At 42.8% G+C, this 20,431-nt stretch overlaps 3 protein-coding genes and 1 long non-coding RNA gene across 8 annotated transcripts; 2 read left to right on the forward strand and 2 right to left on the reverse strand.

Annotated features, from left to right (window-relative positions):
- Positions 1-74: 74 nt before the first annotated feature.
- Positions 75-4,019, reverse strand: LOC116917390 (PH and SEC7 domain-containing protein). Of its 2 annotated transcripts, XM_032922854.2 has the most exons (7): positions 3,212-4,019; positions 2,420-3,151; positions 2,097-2,346; positions 1,853-2,027; positions 1,265-1,743; positions 904-1,182; positions 75-837 (listed from the first exon to the last, which is right to left on the reverse strand). In XM_032922854.2, exons 1-7 carry the CDS (start codon positions 3,280-3,282, stop codon positions 661-663), a joined length of 2,163 nt encoding a protein of 720 aa, XP_032778745.2. In that variant the 5' UTR covers positions 3,283-4,019; the 3' UTR covers positions 75-660. The 2 variants fall into 2 exon arrangements, with proteins under 2 accessions (XP_032778745.2, XP_032778739.2); XM_032922848.2 differs by having other exon boundaries at positions 2,420-4,019.
- A 209-nt stretch (positions 4,020-4,228) lies between these two features.
- On the forward strand, positions 4,229-5,466 carry LOC116917409. The gene is made up of 5 exons (XM_032922872.2): positions 4,229-4,378; positions 4,460-4,570; positions 4,643-4,949; positions 5,015-5,140; positions 5,208-5,466. The coding sequence occupies exons 3-5, from the start codon at positions 4,765-4,767 to the stop codon at positions 5,383-5,385; spliced, it is 489 nt and encodes a 162-aa protein (XP_032778763.2). The 5' UTR covers positions 4,229-4,378; positions 4,460-4,570; positions 4,643-4,764; the 3' UTR covers positions 5,386-5,466.
- A 69-nt stretch (positions 5,467-5,535) lies between these two features.
- Positions 5,536-19,469, reverse strand: LOC116917382 (DNA N6-methyl adenine demethylase). Of its 3 annotated transcripts, none has more exons than XM_045173957.1 (8): positions 18,927-19,469; positions 15,084-16,769; positions 9,893-11,324; positions 8,324-8,499; positions 7,894-8,253; positions 7,593-7,820; positions 7,373-7,530; positions 5,536-7,305 (listed from the first exon to the last, which is right to left on the reverse strand). In XM_045173957.1, the coding sequence occupies exons 2-8, from the start codon at positions 16,596-16,598 to the stop codon at positions 6,363-6,365; spliced, it is 4,812 nt and encodes a 1,603-aa protein (XP_045029892.1). In that variant the 5' UTR covers positions 16,599-16,769; positions 18,927-19,469; the 3' UTR covers positions 5,536-6,362. The 3 variants fall into 3 exon arrangements, with proteins under 3 accessions (XP_045029892.1, XP_045029881.1, XP_045029886.1); XM_045173946.1 differs by lacking the exon at positions 18,927-19,469 and adding an exon at positions 18,353-18,863; XM_045173951.1 differs by lacking the exon at positions 18,927-19,469 and adding an exon at positions 16,850-17,345.
- Positions 12,225-14,827, forward strand: LOC116917431. Of its 2 annotated transcripts, XR_006646899.1 has the most exons (4): positions 12,225-13,280; positions 13,338-14,111; positions 14,217-14,260; positions 14,334-14,826. It is a non-coding gene; the product is annotated as an uncharacterized LOC116917431 (long non-coding RNA). The 2 variants fall into 2 exon arrangements; XR_006646898.1 differs by having other exon boundaries at positions 14,217-14,827.
- Positions 19,470-20,431: the final 962 nt, after the last annotated feature.

Below are 20,431 nucleotides of genomic sequence, written 5' to 3' on the forward strand. Positions count from 1 at the left end.
ATTTTCAAAGAAAACGAAAGGATTAATACGGGAAGCTGTTATAATGCGTCAAGGCGGGCTGGTTGCTTTGTTGCTTTGTTATTTCTTGTTTTTTTTTTCTTTTCTTTCCGCTTAATTGTCTTTACGTAGAATTCAGGGCAACAGAGGAACTCGATCACTGATGTGAACATAAAAATACAGGACTTACTTTACGTAGCATATATATAGGAAAAAGCCCAGTACTGTAGCGGAAAGAAAAAGAAACTGGAAAAGACAGAAATAAGGAAAAGTTTTAAACTCTTGACTAGAAAAAAAATCTCACAAAAAAAAAGATGGACGATAGAAATTTTTCGTCATTTGAGAAAACAAAAGCGTTCAATCAGATAATGATTTGCGTTCAGTGATGCCCAGTGCCGACAGAAATTGTCACTGTCATATCTTCTTTTTCTCCCAATACAAGCGCTGAATTTCATCGAAGGTTAACCACAAATTACAACAAACAAAGAAGAAGAAAAAAAAAAAATGTCACCCGACACAAAGGTTCAATGATGGGAAGAGAACAAGACGGGGAATTTTGTATACATTGGCGAAGCTGCCGGCTGAATCGGTGGGAGGTGATGGGAACGGGGTCAAGAATGTTTTTCTTGGATTGTTTTTCTTTTCTTTCATACCTCAGTAGTTTTACAAATGCGCGGAAAATTCCTGGTCGTTCAATTTTAAATCGGGACTCGTTGTCCCCGAATCGGAACAGGGCGATTCGTCGAGTTCCAGTAAGGAAATGTCACGGCTGACAGTAGAGCCGGCCAGTGCTGCTTGAAGTCCACCACAAACAGCTATGTAAGCCTCATAACGGGTTTTCTATTGAAAGAGGAAAAAATAAAATGCAATTTTTAATGTGTCCAATTCATTTGTCAAAATTTCTACCTCAAAGTGCAAGTAAGCGTCTTTTTCTCTGTAACAGTTAACATGAACAGATTTCGCTTTAGATGACGGCGGGTTGGCTCGATGCTCATGTAAATCTTGTTCCAGTTGAGCGACACGCTCTTCATGGTCTGACAACTGTTCCCTAGCTGACAATTTGGTCAAACTAGCTGGAAGCAACGGGCGCTGGAAACGCTGTTGAGACCCACAAGGAGCGGCCAATGGAGGGGAGGAGAGTAATGATGCTGCGGTGTTCAGAGCATCCATCCAACAACGCCACTCCTTATGTTACCAAGAATAGAATGAAATATTTATTGCTTTGGCTTTGTAGTTATTTTTAAAGAGTTAAGGGGTTTCGTTTTACTTTGGTATCGCTGGCTTGGATAAGGTACTGAGCGCGATCGGCTGTAAAGAGTCGGAAGACGTTCTTCTTTTTCGTATAGTCCGGAGCACTAGCAGCCAGAGAATGATGAACACGAAGAAGGGCGGCAGGTCCAGCATCGGGAACAGCTTTGTTAGACCGCATAGTGGACGATTTAGGTGGATGTTCACCTTTACAAGTGGCCTCGTCTTTGTAGAGATAAAGAACTAAATCTTTCAGCACTGCAAAATACATTCGCCAGCTGCGTTTTCCCAAAGGAGTCCGTTTGCCATTGGGTTCCATACAGCATTTCCGCATGATGTAGCCTTTCTTGAACTCTTGGCTTTGTGTTGGATTAGGAATGTCCAGATACGGATTGACCGACAGTTCTTTAGCAGCAGGAGATGGAATAATTTCCAAGGGCTCTAAGTCACCTGGACTTGGCCCTTGTGGGCTGTCTGAAGCCCATTCTAAAGGTTGATCTGTTGGCAATACACAATTTAAAAACATCAAATAAATAAATATATAAGATAGAAAATAATAATAATAATGATGAATAAATGTGACTGAAATAGAAATTTAACTCGTTACCTTTGATGGCTGTATATAGGCGACGGAGGAGATCGACAGGGAAATTGCCACCATCGTTGAGGCCCGACAACCGCTTGATGAACTGAGCACAAGTCATCCTTTTCATACCTTGATGCTTGCCGTGCAAGTCCGAGTTTAGCAGTAAAAGGGCGCAGGTAAGGATGTGAACACCATCCTACAACGACAGTTTTCGAAGATACATTTAAATACAATATTGGAAGAAGAAAAGAAAATAAAAAAATACCTGAGATGAGAAACTGTCTGGGTTGGATTGGAGGTAACGACGAGAAAAGTGCACCAGAACGCGATCGCGTTCTGAACTTTCACCCGTCAGCTGGAAGGCCTGCAGGAATCGGCGCAGGGCCACGTCCAGCGTGGTGCCTTCAAAGTCAAAATGTTTTAAATATTCTTCAGCCACAGTCCTATTGAAATCGTTGTTCTTGGACAAGTGGCGCGAGACATCAGATTTTTGGAATCCATCCAGGGAGTACAATCTTTGAAAGAAAAAGGAGAAAACATTTTGTTTATTAAAAAGTGTCACAAGAGGCCAAGGAGACGGTGACTTACCGTTTGGCCAACCGAATAGCCGATGGCATATCGACACCTTTCGGGCTATAATGAACCGACTGCAGGCTATCTGCGTCGCTTTCTTCGTCGGTTGGCGTTCGAGCCAACGGAGGCCGGACAGAACTGTTGGCTGGAATATCGTCGTCTTTTTGGATTTCACCATTGCTTTCCACCTCTAGCTGTTCTAATTTCATTGGCTCTTGAATGATCGCCTTGGAAGCCACTGTTGGGCCATTTTGGGTATCACAACCTAATCTTGTATCAGCCACCTCACATGAATACAAAGTGATGTGTTCTTCCTTCACTTCCTTAGTTTCCTCCACCTTGATAATCTGTTTTGTTTGTTTGGAAGACGATTCAGTTCTCGTGCTGAGCCAGAATTGATCTGCTTCATAGCGACGTAATTCCTTTTCAGTCATGCTAGATAGAGGGGCATTATAGGTCCACACTATTCTTTCTGTCTCAGTAATTCCTTCTCCTAGTGAACTCTGTGATGATGTTCTTTCCTCTGCATTTTTCTTTGATTTTTCTTCTTCCATATGAATAACAAGTGCCTCTTCAGACTTGGAACTCCTGACGGTAGCAGTAGAAACAGGGGTTTTGGCAGGAGTTTCAGGTTCCCAAGGTTTAGTTGGATGAAGTGCCTGTTCACTTGGGCTGGTAGGTACAGAACTGGATGGCTGCTGCTGGACTGATCTTCTCTTGGAATGAACTGGCAAGGCGTATTCTGGACTGTGAGTGGTCCGGGACAGATTCAATATTGCATCACCAGTCATGACATAAGCCTCAAACCTGGGAGCTCGTGGCTTGTCAACATCAATAGATGGGTTAGGTGAGGGAAGAGCCGTCTCCATGGACAGCATTTCTGAAGGAACATCAGCTCCTGTCCCGTTTCCGAATGTGTTTTCGACTGCAAACGTTGCTGTGGTCGGCTGCTCAATTGATTAAACGTGCAAGAACAACGAATGGAAGCGACGGGACTAAAGGACACACGTCAACTGGGACATCACAAAGGCTTTTGAAAAGTGTCGACTTTTTCAGACGCCAACGCCGACGATAAAATCGAACTTGACTCTATAAATAGTATGCAGAAAATGCCCAGTTTCCCACCCCTCTCTCACGCCGAGATGGGAGATTGGGGAGAGAGTCAGACACGAGAGGGAGAGAGAAGGTTCAGTCAAGTCTGGGGAGCGAACAGCGAAGCCGTCAAAAGCGAACAAAAAAAAATAAAATAACATTGACATCCGTGTCCTTGGCCCCAACACCGCTAGATGGCATGGAAGATATAACCTTTTTAAAAAATAGGCCAATGACACAGCCCCAGAACGGAGAAGACATGGTGATTTGACGAAAACTTTCACGCTTGACGTGATCACATGATGAACCATAATTCAGTTTTTTTTCGTGGTCTTTTTTATTCCCAATGTAAAAGCGTGACGTGGCGAAACTGTCTTAACACAATGACCCACCATAGTGGCGAGACAAAACTTGAAAAGACAATGGCACCGGAAAAAGGAAATTGTTACACGACCATTTTTCTTATTTTTTGAACAACGTAAATAAGGAGACAAAACTCGGCTACTATACTAACAGGTTTTCTTTTCAATGACATTCAAGTAGTGGCTGTCTAGCAAGAAATTTTATTTTATTATCTATTTTTTTCTTTTCTTTTTTGAGCTACAATACAGTGCTTGCACTCTCTTCTAGCTACTAAGTTGAAACTTTGTTGACTTTCGACTTTCGAGCGATAGTTCAATGTGATGTTTCATCGTTCTAGACAAGAGGCAGATGCGTCACTGTTGTGAGAGTGACATTCCAGAAGTCCCAGTTTAAGGTGGAAGCCAAAATGTTTTAATATCAACAAGATGCAAACCCAAATTTAGACATCATGGGCTTCATGATCTAATTGGCTTGATCAGTGCATCGTTGCACGTTTCCGGGACACAACAATGGCCGTCGGTTGTTATTTTTTAATTGAGATCATTCTACTCGGTTGGGTTCAAAAAGCTTATGTATGTTCCTGACTTTTTCATGTTATAGTTTAGCGGAAGGGCTCTTCAGTTCACTATCTTGTACTTGCCAAAGCCTCGAGCGATATTTGAGAAGTCTAGAAAATGAAAATTCGTCGCTTTTGAGGGGTTATCTCTACAGGTAACTGACATTTCCTAAAATGTCTTCCAAAACGATTGACGAATTTTGCCGAAATCTCGTTTAAAAATATAGAAAATTCACGGAAATACCTGGCAACGTCATACAAACGGCAACGTTTCTAGCAGAAATCTTCAGCCGCAAAGAAGAGCTTGTAACCAAATTCTCGTCAGTAACTTTTTGAAACATCACGTAATATGGCGACTACTGGTGATATCTCGTTTCCCGGCGACTCCGATAAGAAACATCCTTGTTCGTTCATGAATTCTCTTGGTCTTAGTTTCATGAAAGAATCTAAAATGGCTTGCCCGATAACAATGGCGTCAGGTGCAAGCTACGGTCTTTTGGCTGTTAACATGTTCAGTCCAGACCTTATGCACAAGTATGTATTTATGTAATTATCGCCGCGTGCATGATGCTAATCTTTTAATTGAAATTTATAATTAGAATCTCTCCGAGTCGTGATCTCACAAACGTTTTGATGGGTACAACTTTGGTTGGAGGTTCTTTGTATTTGGCATCAAGGCCTCATTTAGCTACAATTAAGGACAAAAAGCAAAAAATCCTTTTCAGGTTTGAATCAAAATACCCAAATCAAAACATGGACATTTAAATACTAATTCCACTCATTCTATCTTAGTGTTTTTGGCTCAACCATGTTCACGCTGGGTTCTCTGCTACTATGGGCAATGACACGAGTCCTTGTTCCTGATAACACCCCAGTTCGTGTAGTTGTTGCAGCGGGAACCAGCATTGTCCTACTCAAGACAGGTGTGGCTTACCTGGACCACATCGATGCTGACAAGAAATCCAAATAGATTATCCTACCATTTTGCATGTAGATATTGTCTTGTCTACTCTTTAATAGTCGTTTTCCAGCATACAAATTCGTCGTTCCAGCTTTTGTCCAAAGTCACAATTAGCCAACTATAAAAAAAAATAATAATAATAAAAATAAAAACTCGATGTTACAAAAAGAAATACGGATGTATTGAAACTTAAAATGCATTTTTGTAGGATTATTGATAAATGAGGTGGTAGTTGCTTGTGGCAGATGGGCTTGGCAAGCTCTTTACAGACTGAACATAAAAGGTTAGAAAAGTTTCCTAAAAGGAAATTACATCAACATGAATTTAAATAATAATAATGATAAAAAAAAGGGGGTAAAAGAAAACAAAAGCATCGTGAAACTACAAGTAATGCTTATTGTGGTTAAATGTTAACAATCGGGTTGTCTTTCGCTGTCATTCTTGAATAATTTCTAACTTTAATGAATGACACCTGCGAGGATTTGCACCGCTGGGCACCACTTCTTGAACTGGAGATTTCCCACAAAACAAAATCAGAGCGAGAGATCAGATTTAAAAAAAGACCACATTGACATGTGACTCGAAAGTGCGACATTAATTTAAAAAATAAAACAAGCAAAACATTTTTTTTGTACGGAATACGTTTTCCCTGCCGAAGTTTGCGTCCAAACGATCCACATTATTATTATTTTAAAATTTCTAGAAAATTTTGTATCGCCAAAATAGCACGTCTTTTCAAAAACTGTAAAGCACTGAATTGTTTCTGTTTTGAACTTCAAGCCACATTCGCCAAATCGGTCTGAAATTATTGTTTTATGCATACGGACGAATAGGCTAAAGGAAAATGATTCCCCCGCCATTTGCATAAGTTGAAACATCAAATTAAAAACAAGTCAAAAATAATTTCCCCAATTTCATCGATTAAAGAAATATGCCTCGTTAGCATTTTGTGATGATAATAATACTAATCCCCTCTAATATTTGTCCTATGGATTATAGGGATAAGATAAATGGTACGGAAATGCGTGATGGATGGAAGGCAAAACCGGCTGCTGAGAATTCGGATAGCAAGAAGCGGCTGCCGACGCCGGCAAAGTGCAGCCGTAAAGGTTTGGTGCCGGTAACCAGGTAGGTTGTTGAGGAGTTGTCGATGCAGTTGTTTGAGCTTCCTCTTGCCGTTGTTGCTCGATTCGTTTTCGTTCCATCTTTTTCTCGTTGATATCAAATCCGTGTTTGCTCTCATTCATATTACGGTGCTGATAAAGAACGAGAGATATGCGGGTCGGGTTGCGTCGATTGGGATTCCGCAAAGCCGTTGTAGCGTGCAGTTCGTGTTTGGCGCATTCAAAAAGAACCGAACCGTGCGTCAAAGCGATAGCCACACCACCTATGCTAGGATCTTTGAAATTCTCTTCATTGTCGCTAACCTGGACAGTCACTCTTGGTTCAGTTAAAAGTGGAGGTTGATGACGGATTACATTTTGGAACGGTTGGACTGGATTAACGGGCCCAAAAGGACGCATTTCACTGGAAGGAGAGGACAAATTCTGTCTCCACCACTGGGATAGTTGAGGATCGGAAGGTCGATTATGCCATGGCGGTTGTTGCCAACATTGTTGTTGAGGAGGAGGGGTGTATCCTCCCCAGCTGGCAAAGGCCGGATTCGACATCAGATGATCGACTGCGGGTCTGTAAGTTTGCGATGAAGTTTGTAAAGCTCGAATTTTGCTTTCCATTGAGCCCGATTGTTCCAAAAATGTCCTACTAGGATGTCTTTCGTAATAAGTAGAACTTGTCACGTGACTACTTTGCACGAGGGCGGTGTCCTCATTGGCTGCTGTATAGATGACTCGGTTGGACTGAATTTGAGCTTTCCGTTTCGTCTTACTAGCAATCGGCTGCGAATGACGTCTCAAAATAGAAGGGTACCTGAATTTACAAAATAAAACATTTTTTGAAAACAAGGGCTGACCGGAAACGGATGAAAACTGTTTACTTGTTGAGAATTTCAATGGCACCACTGTCCACTTTGCTTCTTTGTCCTTCGACGCTATTGTATTCGTCGACTCCATCCAGAATGTAATGAGGCAACACGTGCAATTGCTCATCGTCCGTCGGTTTGTGGAAACCTCGATGACGCGTCAAAGTGGTTACCTAACGGAAAATGTTGGGTTTTATGACTTTTATAATTAACAAACCAAAGTGTGAGTGTTTACCACTGTGCAGCCGTTATTCATGTCGTGTATGTCTCGATGTGAATGAGCACAAAAGTCGAAACAGGCAGTCACGCCTGCAAAGGGTCTTCCGGGCATAAGACCTAGACGACAGTCAATGGCCGCCTTTTCAAATTCGACTTGATTGGCATAAGCATCTGGAGCGATTCGTTGAAACAGAGGAGCAATGGCAGTCGCGAATCGCTGCAATCGATCTCCAATATCCGCTTCCTGTTCTTTTTTTTTTTTTAAATATACATTTTAAGATTCAATATCCCCAACAATTTTAGAAAAAGGACCTGACCTGAGACTCGTCACTTAGTCGAAATTTACGGACGCTTTGTGATTTGCTTCTGGCGAATTTACATCCATTGAAAAACATGCTCCAGGAGCAACCGAAAGAGAACGAAGCGCCACAAGTTTCGGGATCGAGACCTTGGCAAGCGCATGTGCGATCTTCGTTTGTAGCGCAACGCCGATTTGTCGCTACTCCGTGAGCGTTCAGACGATAAACCAATTCGCCGTAAAGGTAATCAGAATCTTTTAAGGCCAGTCCTTCCCAAGCGACGGAAATAACAATTAACCAGGTCGTTTGACATCGATGTCCGCGACGTTCTTTGATGAGGCAAAGTACTTTTTCCTCTAAACTAGAACGTCGTATAATCTAAAAGAAAAAACAATTTCTCAAGTTAAAAATGGTTGCTACAAATTAAATCGCACGACATTTGGTTTACCCATTTAGCGATCGGACATCCCTGAACAGTTTTGCCTTCTTTGCCCGTGTAAAGGATTTTCTCAAAACGGATCGCTCTTCCGACTAGGCCAGTCCTTTGCTCCATCTGTTGGCGAAGCGATGCAACACTTTCACCGAATCCGAGATGCGTGTAGTAAGGGCCCGGTTCTTGCGGTACTAACATTTTGATTTGTTTTTGTTTTGTTGCAATCATCAGTTTTTGCCATTTTGTTTTTAAAATGTCGATATAAAGACATGCGCATTTTGAATATTTTAAGGTTGATGGGGACTGACCAGAAGTTGTTGTGAAGCCAAGCACCGCGTAACATCAACAACACCGAAATTCCAAAACAAACAAGACAAACGAGGAGGTGGCGGAGGGGGAGACATTTGGGTTTGTTCACACTATAAAGCCCAATAACCAAACACACAGACAATACCCCACCAGCAACTAAATATAATTCGGGGATGCATTAAATAAAATTCAAAAAACCCGTGTGTCGATTTTCTTGTTTTTCGATAGAAACAATTCAGGCAGTTTATTTGCGTAATTGAGAAAAAAAAATTGGCTGGTTTAATTAATTTTTTTGGAGGGGGATTTTTGATATAATCTTATACAAAGAAAATAATTATTGAATAAAAAAATGCCTTGAGGTTTGGTGTTTTTTTCTCCCGTTGATAGCGACTGGTGGAAAAAAATGACATTTTTTTTTTCAGAAGAAAAATTTCGTAGAAAAATAGAAATCGGAAAATAGGAGATTTTGAGATAGAGAAATAAGACTACACATACTACAATTTTCCATTTTTTAATAAAAATTACTACAATCAAAAACTGCATCATTCTCGCCCAATAAAATACGACTAATCCAGAATCTAATTTCAGACAGTCAATTTGCCAGAAGGAAAAACCCCCATTTGGAAAGGAGAAGGCAAACAGGGACACAACAAACAAAAAATGTGATGTTCGTAAAAGCACCCCGTCAAAAAAATTGTTTTTTTTTTTTTGTGAAAAATAATTATATGAAAGAAAAAAAAAAGGGGGAAAATGACAGACATACACTGGAGCATTCACACGAGCAAAACAAAAACGCACACACACCCACAGAATAATAATAAAGCTTTTTCTCAATGCTCTGGTCCTTAATTAATTCATAAAAAAAAAGGAGAAATTTCCTAAAAGTGAAGGAGTGTGATGCGTTTAAAAAAGGTCACATGATTTTGTTTTTCCAAAAGATGAGAAAAGGTAAATATAATCGTTAAAACACACCAGCCATGCAACAAAAAAGGAGTCATCATTTTCAATTTTTAAAAATTATGTTTTTTTTTTGTTTGATCTAATTTTTCTTTTCATGTAGGAATTTATGCTTTTCGTTTTTCAAAAATGTTTGAAAATTGAAAATTCAATAAAGACAAATTAAAACTTGATTTTGTCTTAACTTTTGCGACGACCACAACGAGGGTATAGGTTTAGGTGGGATGAGAGTGTGTTTGTGGTTTGAGAAAATAATTCCTTTGCTCTCAAAAAAAAATTCAATTTTTTTTTTCCCCTTTCAACGGACGGGAGACTTACATTGGTCCGACGGGAAACACTGGCAGGGCGGCACTTCATCTTTGACATTATTCTTCAATTTACTGAGACGATCCTGTTCGAGATCCTGAGTAGGAGGAGCAAGAGGGGCATTAGCTGCACTGGTAGGTGCCAAGTGATTCACTTGACAACCGTTAGGTGGCGGTGGTGGTGGCGGCGACGACGGCGTCGTTGTTTCCGGACTCTGAAGAAGCTGAGGCATCTGTTGTTGCTGTTCCTCCGGAAGATTCCCACCCCCAGTGCCGCCGTTCTGAGGGTGGGCTGGTCCTAAAAAATGGGCCGTTGAACTCGTTGAATTCGGCTCCAAATGAACGTCCAGCCGGACATTGTTATTGCTAGTCGACGAGGAAGGAGACGAAGCGCTGGTCGGATTGAAATGCTGATCCGAATATTCCTCATTGTTTTGTTGGTACGGATAGTTCATATAGTAAGACTGTCCGCCGCCATTATTAGACGCATTCTGCTGCAACTCATGCTGGTGCTGCTGCTGTTGCTGCTGCTGCTGCTGCTGCTGTTGCTGGAATGAATGTTGTTGCTGTTGCTGCATCTGTTGTTTACTAAGAATCTTTTCCTTGAGCCGATTATTCAACTCTTCGTGCGGAGTGGAACGCTGTTGTTGTTTAGACTCGTTCCCAGGCTCCCAGGGCTCGGGTTTCCCTTGTTGTTGTTGTTGTTGTTGTTGGCCTGGATATCCGCCGTTAGAGTTTTGCGAACTCTGATGCGGGATGGGTGATGGAGACGGATACCCAGGCGGCCCGTTTGGGTGAATTTGTTGACCATTAGACTCGGAATTACTTCCGCCATTGCGGAAGTTTTCCCCTACACTGGGCGGATTGTTGGATGACGGCGGACGAGGACTCGGGCTAGTAAAAGGACTTGCATTCATAAAACCATCCTGGCCGTTGAAATGAGGTGGAACGCTGCCACAACGCCCGTTCATCTGTTGACCCGATCCGGGTGATGGATGAGGTGACGTCATATGCGGACTAAATCCACCAATCTGAATCTGTTGAGGCTGAGGGCTCGGTCTTGGTCGGAAGCCGTTCGTTTGACCGTTTGCAAACGTGTCAACAACGGGCGCCGGTGCGTGGAACCCGCCTTGTTGTTGGAGCGGGTTGAAATTGAAGGACGGATCATACGTTTCCGGCTGGTATCCAGCGGCCCATTGATTCTCATCAGTTGTCCCATTGACAACAGCCGGTTGAGCAGCAGGAGCCCAGGCATTGGGCGCATATCCACGATCCCAATTAGCAACTGGGACGTTGCTATTGGCCATTGTGTTGGTCGGTGTGGGTGGAGTGGCTATTGGCTGGGCTGTCGTACCGTTGGCAGACGTGGCGCTGTTGTTGCTAGAGTTGTTGGCGCTGTTGTTGTTTGCACGAGCAGCTCGTCCTTCACCTTTCTCACGAGGAATCTGTTGAAGCAAAAAAACACAACATTGAGTGGGTGTTTGTAGATAACATTTTTATAGCACAAGGGAGTTACAAGTGGAGCTTCAACCTGTTACAATTTAGAGTACATGGGGGGGGGAATCCCTAATCGGAATTGTTTTGCATTGGGGGAGGATGTTTAGAGAAGAAGAAAAAAAGGGATTTCCCTTAGTCTCTTAAAGTCTATCAAAAAAACCTTTTTCAATGGAGGGGGGTGAAGAAGTTGGGTGTTCCCCCAAAAGCTAAAGTTGAAAAAAAAAACGCGTCATAGATGAGGGGGAGAAAACGGACAAAAAAAAAACGACCTGACTGAGTAGGGGGAGAAATGACATGGTCACTTTCAGTCGGGTTAAATGCCCGAGATACTATGGGGAGAAAAGAATCAACTATATAAATATACGAGGGGTGAAAGAGAAAAGAGATGTTCATGAAAAGAAGACGTTCCTCCCCCCTCAAATCCACACACATGCCGACACAGGTGAAAACACGAGGGGGAAGACACAAGACGGGAGGGATATCCCCAATACTTGGAAAAAGAAAAGAAAACGGGAAAATGCCTTGGAGTAATCTTGAGGGGATTTCCCTGGTCACCAAAACAAACAATAGAGCCACTCACGCCGAACTTGCACTTTCGATTTTCTCTTTTCTTTTTTTTTGTGTTTTTTTACTGTTATTCAGAAAAAGAAAAATGGCCGCCAGCGGCGTTGCCATAAAAAAGAAATGATGCATTCTCTTCTAATTCGATAAACATCAAAAGCATTAGCTGAGTGTGTGTTCGTTGGAAAATGAAATTATTCTACTTCTTTTTTCAAACATCACGAAATTGCTGTTCTGCTGCTACGCATCAAAGAACGGCAGATGTTTCGACAAAAGGTGGAGCTTGGGGTGGGGAAAAAAATGGGGACAGCTGGACCAACTTTTGCGCGCGCTGAATTGATTTCCCACCCTTCTTTTCCTCCCTTCGGAACAAAGAGAGGGCGCTTTTTTAGGTGGCCGACGGGTGCTGCCTCTAGCGGCCAGACATAATCTCTCGTGTCTGCTTCTCGCGTGTATACTCACTATCTCCCAGCTTGTTGATCTTTTGTGATTGCCATTGTTTCTCTGAGGTTCTCGTCTACTTATCTCTCTCGAAAACACAACAAAAAATAGAATTGTTCATATTTAGAAGAAATCTTAGGTGAAAAACGAAATGAAAAGATAAGGAAAAATAGCCGCAGATGGGAACCGCGTGGGGGCACACATGGCAGCTGCGTCCAACGAGACACGGTCGACACATGGCGGTTCCAATTGAATTATTTCACATACGACAGCAGTTGCTTTCGTGATGGTGCAGGATCGCAACGGACAAAAAAAAAAAACACACACACACACAAAAGAGCAACAACAAAAAATCGTCTTGAATTAAAGAACGATGGAGTAAAAAAAAAAAAACGAGAGTGGAGCGAACAAAAGATGCATTTTTTCCCACGAACAAAGATGGCGTCAGCGTCTATAAATCAGCAGCGCGTCTTTTTTTTTTTTCTCTTCTTCTTTCTGAATTTCTCGATAGTTAAAAACGATCTAACCTTTTTCTCTCTTCTATACATAAAGGATCTTTTCCTAACCGACATTTTCACTTTTAAAGAGCATCTGCTGTTCAATATAAAGAACAACAACAAGCAAAACGAGTACTACTACTATATCGGAGATATCAAAAACCGATAGGCTGAAAAACCCGTGTGGATTTCACAGTGGGAAAATAAAAAAAATAAAAGAATTTTCTTTTGTGTCTTTTCAGGTAGGCGCCCCGTAACGGAACTTTTTCCAGCAGCAGCAGCAGAAGGTCGACGGAAAGATGAGAGAGCTGTGTGTGCCACAGGGCGAAATCAACCAAAAATAAGATTTCCCCACCAATTCGTGATGAACGTCGACGAGCTTACGGTTGCTGACCTTTCACCTGGGTATTTTCTTTTGCCCATAAAGTGACCCTTTTCTTTACTGCTCTTTCATTCTCCTAGAATTTACTCGCCATTCGTCTTCCACGAGTTTTCTTGTTATGCTCACAGGAGGACCATCTGCTGCACACACATCGCCACTTCCACATATTTGCTCAGTTGGTCAGACACAAAAACATCTGGAAACTGGGATAGAAAAAAACAAAAAAACATGGCCGACTTTGAAACAAAACGATCTTTTTTTTTCCTATTTAATGAGCCCTTGAACTTTTTTCATCATTAAGAATTCAATGTCATGACTGGATAGGAAATAAATCGATAATACAAGAAAACGAGTTTTAAAGAAAACGAAAATTGTCGTCTAAACAGGAAAAAAAAAAAGAACGTGGAACTTTGAAAAAGACGAAAATAGCTCACGATGGGGGGTTTCAAATTTCAAAGTCCCCCCCACCCCCTAACATGCCACATGGTCTGTCTGTGTATAAGCCCAGCATTTTTCGTTAAAAAAGAAAAAAACTCTTTGTGTTCTTTCTCGTTAGACACGCACTTCGTCGTGTCCGTGCACATTTATAAGGCCCCGTATAAATGACCTCCATCTTAAATAACCTTTCACCTTCATTTGCCTAGGTCGAATTCGGTTAGAAGGTTGTAAAAAAAAACCAAAAAAAAGAAATCTATGATTGCAGGGGTAATCATCAATGTGCGAAATAAACGTATCGTTCTCACGGTCAACAGCTGCCGACGAAACAAAGAGAAGGTCCTTATCTGCCATCTTGTGTGTGTGTTTGTCACATGGCAATTTTTTATTGTAGTGATTATCTCGAAGGCCTAGGAAAAGTAAGTTAGCCCCAAGCTTTATTCGACAGATGGCGAGTGCACGTCATAATCCCATCTCTGGTGACCTTAATTCTTTCTCTCTTTTTTTTTTTCTTTTTCGCTTAGTATAATGATTTCCTGTCGGACGCCAGAGGGCTGTTTTCTGCGCCGTAAGTTTTTAACATACACACACAAGAGAGCAAAACTCAAGACATTTCTTTTTAACAAACACATGCCCTCCAGAAAGTCCAAAAACCCCTGCGGATACGAAAAAGAAGAACCTTTCCGCTGGGGTAACACTGAAAATTTGCTTAAATATTTGTCTAGCCCGAGGCTGAACGTCCTTTTGCCCTTCAAAAAAGTTTCTGTTTTTCGTTAACTAGAGAGAGAGAGCTGAACCGGTTTTAAATAAAAAAAATAAAATACATTTTCGATCCGCATAATTCATGAAACGCATTTCGGAATTAACCCCCCACCCCCTTTACACGAGTAAAAATAAATTTTATATACACACGAAAACGCATTAAAAAGTGTGACAGGACGGTGTGTGTGTGTGTGTGGCGGCGTTCTATTGTTGGGGGTGCGCCGGACGTTGCTCATTTGTTACATAGTGAAAAACCCAGTTTCCGGCCCCCCTTCCTCCCGTGTCAGCTGCCATTTTTCAAACAATGTTTAAAAAAATATATATATCAAAATTTAAAAAAATAATAATAATAATATTCTATTCCGTGAAGCCGCATTGATGCCCCCCCCCCACACACACACCATCCAGAAAATGTGTACGTGTGTAATTAGAAGCCTTTTCTTGTAATAATACCAGAGTTGGCATCAAACTTGATACTTCTTTTTAAATAATAACATCCAACCTTATCAAAAAAGAAAGAAGCCAGACGATTCAAAGAATCATCTGATATCCATTCAAAAGTCTATCTTTGAAAAATGTCGTAAGGATTCCCCCCGTTCGAGAAGAAAATAGTCAAAACAATAACCAACCTTAATTTTCTTCTCCGTCAATTTTTCGCAACGTCGCATTTTGCAGATCTGGTGGCTCTTGTCGTTGCGGCACGGAGCGCAAGAGGCGCAATTATCTTTGCGCATGCATCCGACGCATTCGCCGCAACGCTTCCGCTTCTTTTTCGATTGCTTGCCGTCGCAATCCATGCTGGAATCGTGGCCGTTGCTCGTCATCTGGATGTGCGGATGTTTGAATCCGCGGGCAGTGCTAGAGATGCTGGGAACTTGAGCGTCAGACGCTTCGCTGCTGGAACTCTCCATCGAAGAGGCTCGATACTTTCGCTTCTCCTTCTTCCGGCCGTCTCCGGCCGGTTGTCGCGGAAGTGAACCTTGAGACGAGAAGGGCGATCGCGAATCTTCCGTCTCCAATTTAATGACGTTGTTGATGGGAGACGGACCGGACGATTGGAGGAGAGCCGGACGCTGGACGCCATTATTGTAATCGGCCGGAAGCGTCGGATAATGTTGTGGATTGGTGACGGCCTGTTGGGCCACCGACGGGAGTGGACCGAAATGATGAACACGATCGTGATGAACGAAAGCGCCAGGGTGAGGAGGAGGTGCGTGACCTGCCGTTCCGCCAACAACAACTTCCGGCCGCTGGATAGGATGAACCGGTGCCGGAACTAGTGGATAACGGACACTATTGTTGTTGTTGTTATTGTTCTGTATAACGGCACCACCACCACCAGGTCCCGGACCGGAAGCGTGAAAGCCGTTAGGGTCCGCATTGATGGGTGTTAGTGCGGGCGGATGAGGTCCAGGACTGGATGACGAATAAGAATGCTGAAATTGGGACTGGAACGACGGCAGTTTGGGGCTGCTTCCATGCGGCGGAAACAGTTGCAATTCGGAGAATCCCGATGGATTGCTCGAAGAGTTGGGAGTCGTGTTGCCCGGAGGCGGAGTGACAGCCATCATGCGGCCAAGTTCCAGCAACGTAGGCGGATTGCCATTGCCGTCGGGGTGATTCTTAGATTCCCAAGGTCGGTACTGGACACCGCCCGGCCCACTGTTACCAGGCGGTCCCGGTTGACTGTCCTTGGCAGGGATGGCAGCTGGCGGAGGCGGGGCGAAGCCTAGACCCAGACCGACGCCTACACCGATACCCAAACCGAGCGGAGTCGGAGCCCCGACATCAATCAGCCGGGCAGAAAGTCCTTCTCCATACAAATCCCATGGAGGTGGACCACCATTACTTCCGCCGAGATCCAATAGCCGTCCGGAAAGACCTTCGCCGAGTCCTTCCGTTTCGCCAAAAGACGAGAAGGGCGGAAGCGACTTCGAACTGATTTCGGACGGATCGGGGAAAAAGCCGAGACCGAAACTCAATGCCGTCGTCGTGTCGTGATGTTGCACCGGATGATGTTGAGCTCCCGTATTGATCGGCTGGTGATGATGCAATTGATGGTGATGGTGGTGATGATGCAACTGATGCGGATGGTGATGTCCCGGACCTCCTCCACCACTCGTCTGAACATTGGCATCACCCATTTTTGGTTTTCAGATTCTTCTTCTGGTTTTCCTTAATTTTTCAAAATCTCCTTTTGTTTCTCTCAATCGGGGGAAAAAAAAAAATTCAGGGGGTCGTTTTTGTTTAGTCAAAAGGAGGCGACTTCCGGTGACCGGAAGAGTCCAATCAGCCTCCAATCGGCTTCATCCAACCTACGAATAACCAGCAGAAAAGAAATATTATCTTTTAAAAGAAAAAAAAAAAAGAAAAAGATGAATCACGAGTCACACACTCATTCATCCCGGGAGAAGAAAAAAACGGGAATTCCCGCGGCCGTGTGCTCACGCTGCGAGTGAAGAAGGCTTCCCCTTCTCAATGACGTCACGTGGGGTTCTTACAACTCTCTCAAATAACTCGGCCGGAAAAAAAAAAGGAACGGGACTCAAGAGAAAGGGGGGAAAAAGAGAGAGAGAGTGTGTGTAGTAGTAGTAGTAGTATAGTAACGGCACGCGGGAGTTGATCCACTGACCTTGCCCTCCCCTCTCTCCAAAAGGGTGTACAGACAAATCCTTTCTCCCGTGCGTTTCTTTTTTTTTTTTAAAGAAAATATTCTTTTTTTCTATCCACAGATACAACACGTGGCCGTGACCTACGATTACAATCTCTTTTCAAACAACTTTCACTCGGGACTCTTTCTGATTAGATTTTGTTTTCAAAATTAAAAACAAAGAGAAAAACAATTGAACAAATGAGAGATAAAGAAATTTTAGACACGGTAGACGCTGGACGACGCCCAGCTCATGACTCTCGCAAAGTTGTTGAGATCTGCGTAGTTTTAGTTGGTACGGCGTCGTCGCCGATTTGCCAATCCAATGGCGTCGATCGATACATCGTCCCCCCCGTAATCTCGGGGCGTGTTGACGTCACACGGTCGAAAGCTAATCTTTACTGCGAATTTGATTACTACTGAAAGACCTCGACGTCCTTAATAATTTGTTTTTTTCGAATACGGGTTTTGAAAAATAGTAAATGGCTTTGACACGAGAAAACAGCTGCAGTGCGTGTGAGACGAAAGAGAAGAGCAGCCATTTTCTTTTTTCTTTGGCGGAAATGAGAAACCAGCCTGAGGGTATGTATAACATGTAGAGGGGGTAAAGGAAAGCAAAAGAAGAAACGTGTGTGTGTATATACGAGTTTGGTGTGTGTGTGTGTGTAGGGATAGAAAAAAAAAAGGGGGTTAGGGGCACACACAGCAACCGCCATGTTGGGTGAGGGGGGGATGCGTCATTCCTGGGCTGAAAACGATAAAAGTGGGTGGTGGTTAGTTTGGTTCTGGGTGGTGGCCCTAAACCCCCCTCCCTGCCTTAACTGCTAGCCCCCTCCTCACCCAAATCAGAGGGCAACACACACGCTGATGTGAAAAATCAATACTTGGGTAACGCGGCTCTTGACTGTGACTAACAAGTACATACATTTCGTTCAAATGACATCCAAGTTCATTACCGAAATTTCTAAATTTGATTCTCCCATTTTCGAATTTGAAAACGCCACAGCGAGAAGAAAGAAAAAGTCTTTTTCTAGTGCCCAAGGACGCCACGTGGAGCAGACAATAAGCCCCCGCCGTGGCCCCTTCTATTGTGTTCACTCTCACTGTGTGTGTCTGTGTTAACGGTTTTCCAGTTTTTCAGAAAACGTTCGAACAAAAAAAAATATTCAGACGGCAGTGTTGTCAAGGCAATTGTCGTGTCACAAAAGAAGTGGAGCAAACAGCTCTTTTGAATAATGTTCAACTCACCGTTTCTCGGACGAAAATCATGATCGCGTCGTTCTAACAAACAATTTGGCGGGACGTGCACTGGCAGACGAAACACTGAAACTACAAAAACGAAACACTGTGCGACACTGCAGCAAAAATGTGATGTCAGTTGAGGGGGGCCAAACAGAAAAAAAAAAAAGAACGAAAGTCCGTCAACTTATTGGCAAGTTTTTCATCGGGCCCGAAATGAGTTGCAATGGGGGAAAAAAAAGTGTGTCGGGGTGAATGTGTGTGTGGTGAGGGGTTGAAAACGGCAGGACGACTGACCTGAAAACGAAAAACGGGGGGGGAAGAGGGTACCTTCGCTGGGGCCCGCCAGATGGACGACTAAGGGGGGTGGGGTGAAAACCCCCTCCACCCCCCAACCTTTCACAATGCAAACCCCCACCAGTCTCTCTCTCTCTCTACCCTTATTACATATACAGACGTATACAGATAGCCAAAGGGAGTTCTTTTAACCACCCTTGGCTCCGCCTCTTTCTCCCTCCGTTCGTGCCTTCACAAGTTGAACGCGCCAAAAAAAGAATAAATAATTGGTTGTGGCTTTACTTACTTTTGCTGCAGTAAAATGATTTAATTTTAGAAACTGTTGTCATCTCTGGGAAATGTCTTATCATGGTGAAACGCAACGAATTGCACGATTGAAACTGTATGGACGAACGACCTATTTGCCAATCAGAACGTTAAATCATCCACGAATTGGGTGCACGCCGTGACTTTTATGCAACACTGAATGAAGAGCTTGGTTATGTGACCGCTAGGTGACGCAAAACTCGCAGTCATTTACAAACAACTAAATCGTTGAAATCACGGTGATTACGTCGTGAATGGTCAAGGAGTTTTCGCAAGGTGTTCAAGTGATTCAGTTGCGCCCAACTTTCTAACCATTCTGTGGAACACTTGCCTTTATAAGTTTATAATTTGAGCGCGTAAAAATGTCGTGTCATATCCCATAAGAATCAAAATTCTACAGATTGGATTTTATCAAGTTTTAAAATTATCTATAATAGATAATTTCTAAAATTATCAATATCGCGATGAGAGTCTTCAAACAACGACATGAACAAATAAGTAACAATATTTAACTTAAAAACCCACTAGCCATTCATCCATAACCTTGCATTCTAAAAAAAAACAAAAAACGTTAGGTAAATGGAGGTACAAAAAATATTAAGCAATAATAAATTCTATGGAAAAGGAAAGGTGAGGGGCTGGTGTGGTAGCGGTTGCTAGCCAGCTAACTACTATCATGCGAGTGTTGCTTAATCGGACATGCCATTTAAGCCGGCTTGAAAGGCCCTAGGAGGATCCCAATTAATTTTTTAGCATGGGCTCCGGGGATTCTTAAAGTCATCGACTTTACTTTCGCCTTGTTCTCGAGGTGTCGCCTCGATCACTCGATAGTCCCCCTGCGTGATTATCACCCGTGATAATCACGCTACATCCCAAACCACAAGGTGGGTGTGCACACAAGTCTTTTATACCGTTCAAAAACTCACAAAACATTGATTGCAACTTGCTCTCGATAGCAAACAAATGAATAATGGCTAATCGAATGAAATTTGTATGTAATTGTGTTCTACACCCCCGACTCGCCAAAGTTCATTTAATGAAACTATCGATTTTATTATAAAAACAATAAATTAATGCTGTAAAGAGTACCACTACTGATCAAGGGCAACACCCTCGTATGCTTTACTCAATGCAGTTCGGTAGTCTGGGATTTCTCAATGAAAGTCTTTTGAAATAACCTCTTGGTTTCTGAAATCTCAACCCACAAGCAGATGTTTGATCCAAGAAAATGTTTCCAATCCAAAATTGGAATCATTTGTCTAATGCTAACATTTATCCTTAAAGCAAATGTCGATTACCTGAAATCAGCTTCGTTCTCAACGGCTAGTAGTGTCACACCACGATGTCTCTGAAGGTAACGATTTTCAAATAATTGTCAAATTCGTCCCTCTTCATCAAAGTACGTTCTAGTCGATTATGGCTGCTGCATCTTCTTAGCTGACATCTAACTTCTGACATGAATATGAAATCCACAGTTAAACCACC

This window comes from Daphnia magna, linkage group LG1 (genome assembly GCF_020631705.1).
Source record: "Daphnia magna isolate NIES linkage group LG1, ASM2063170v1.1, whole genome shotgun sequence".
Classification (NCBI taxonomy): Eukaryota; Metazoa; Arthropoda; class Branchiopoda; order Diplostraca; family Daphniidae; genus Daphnia; species Daphnia magna.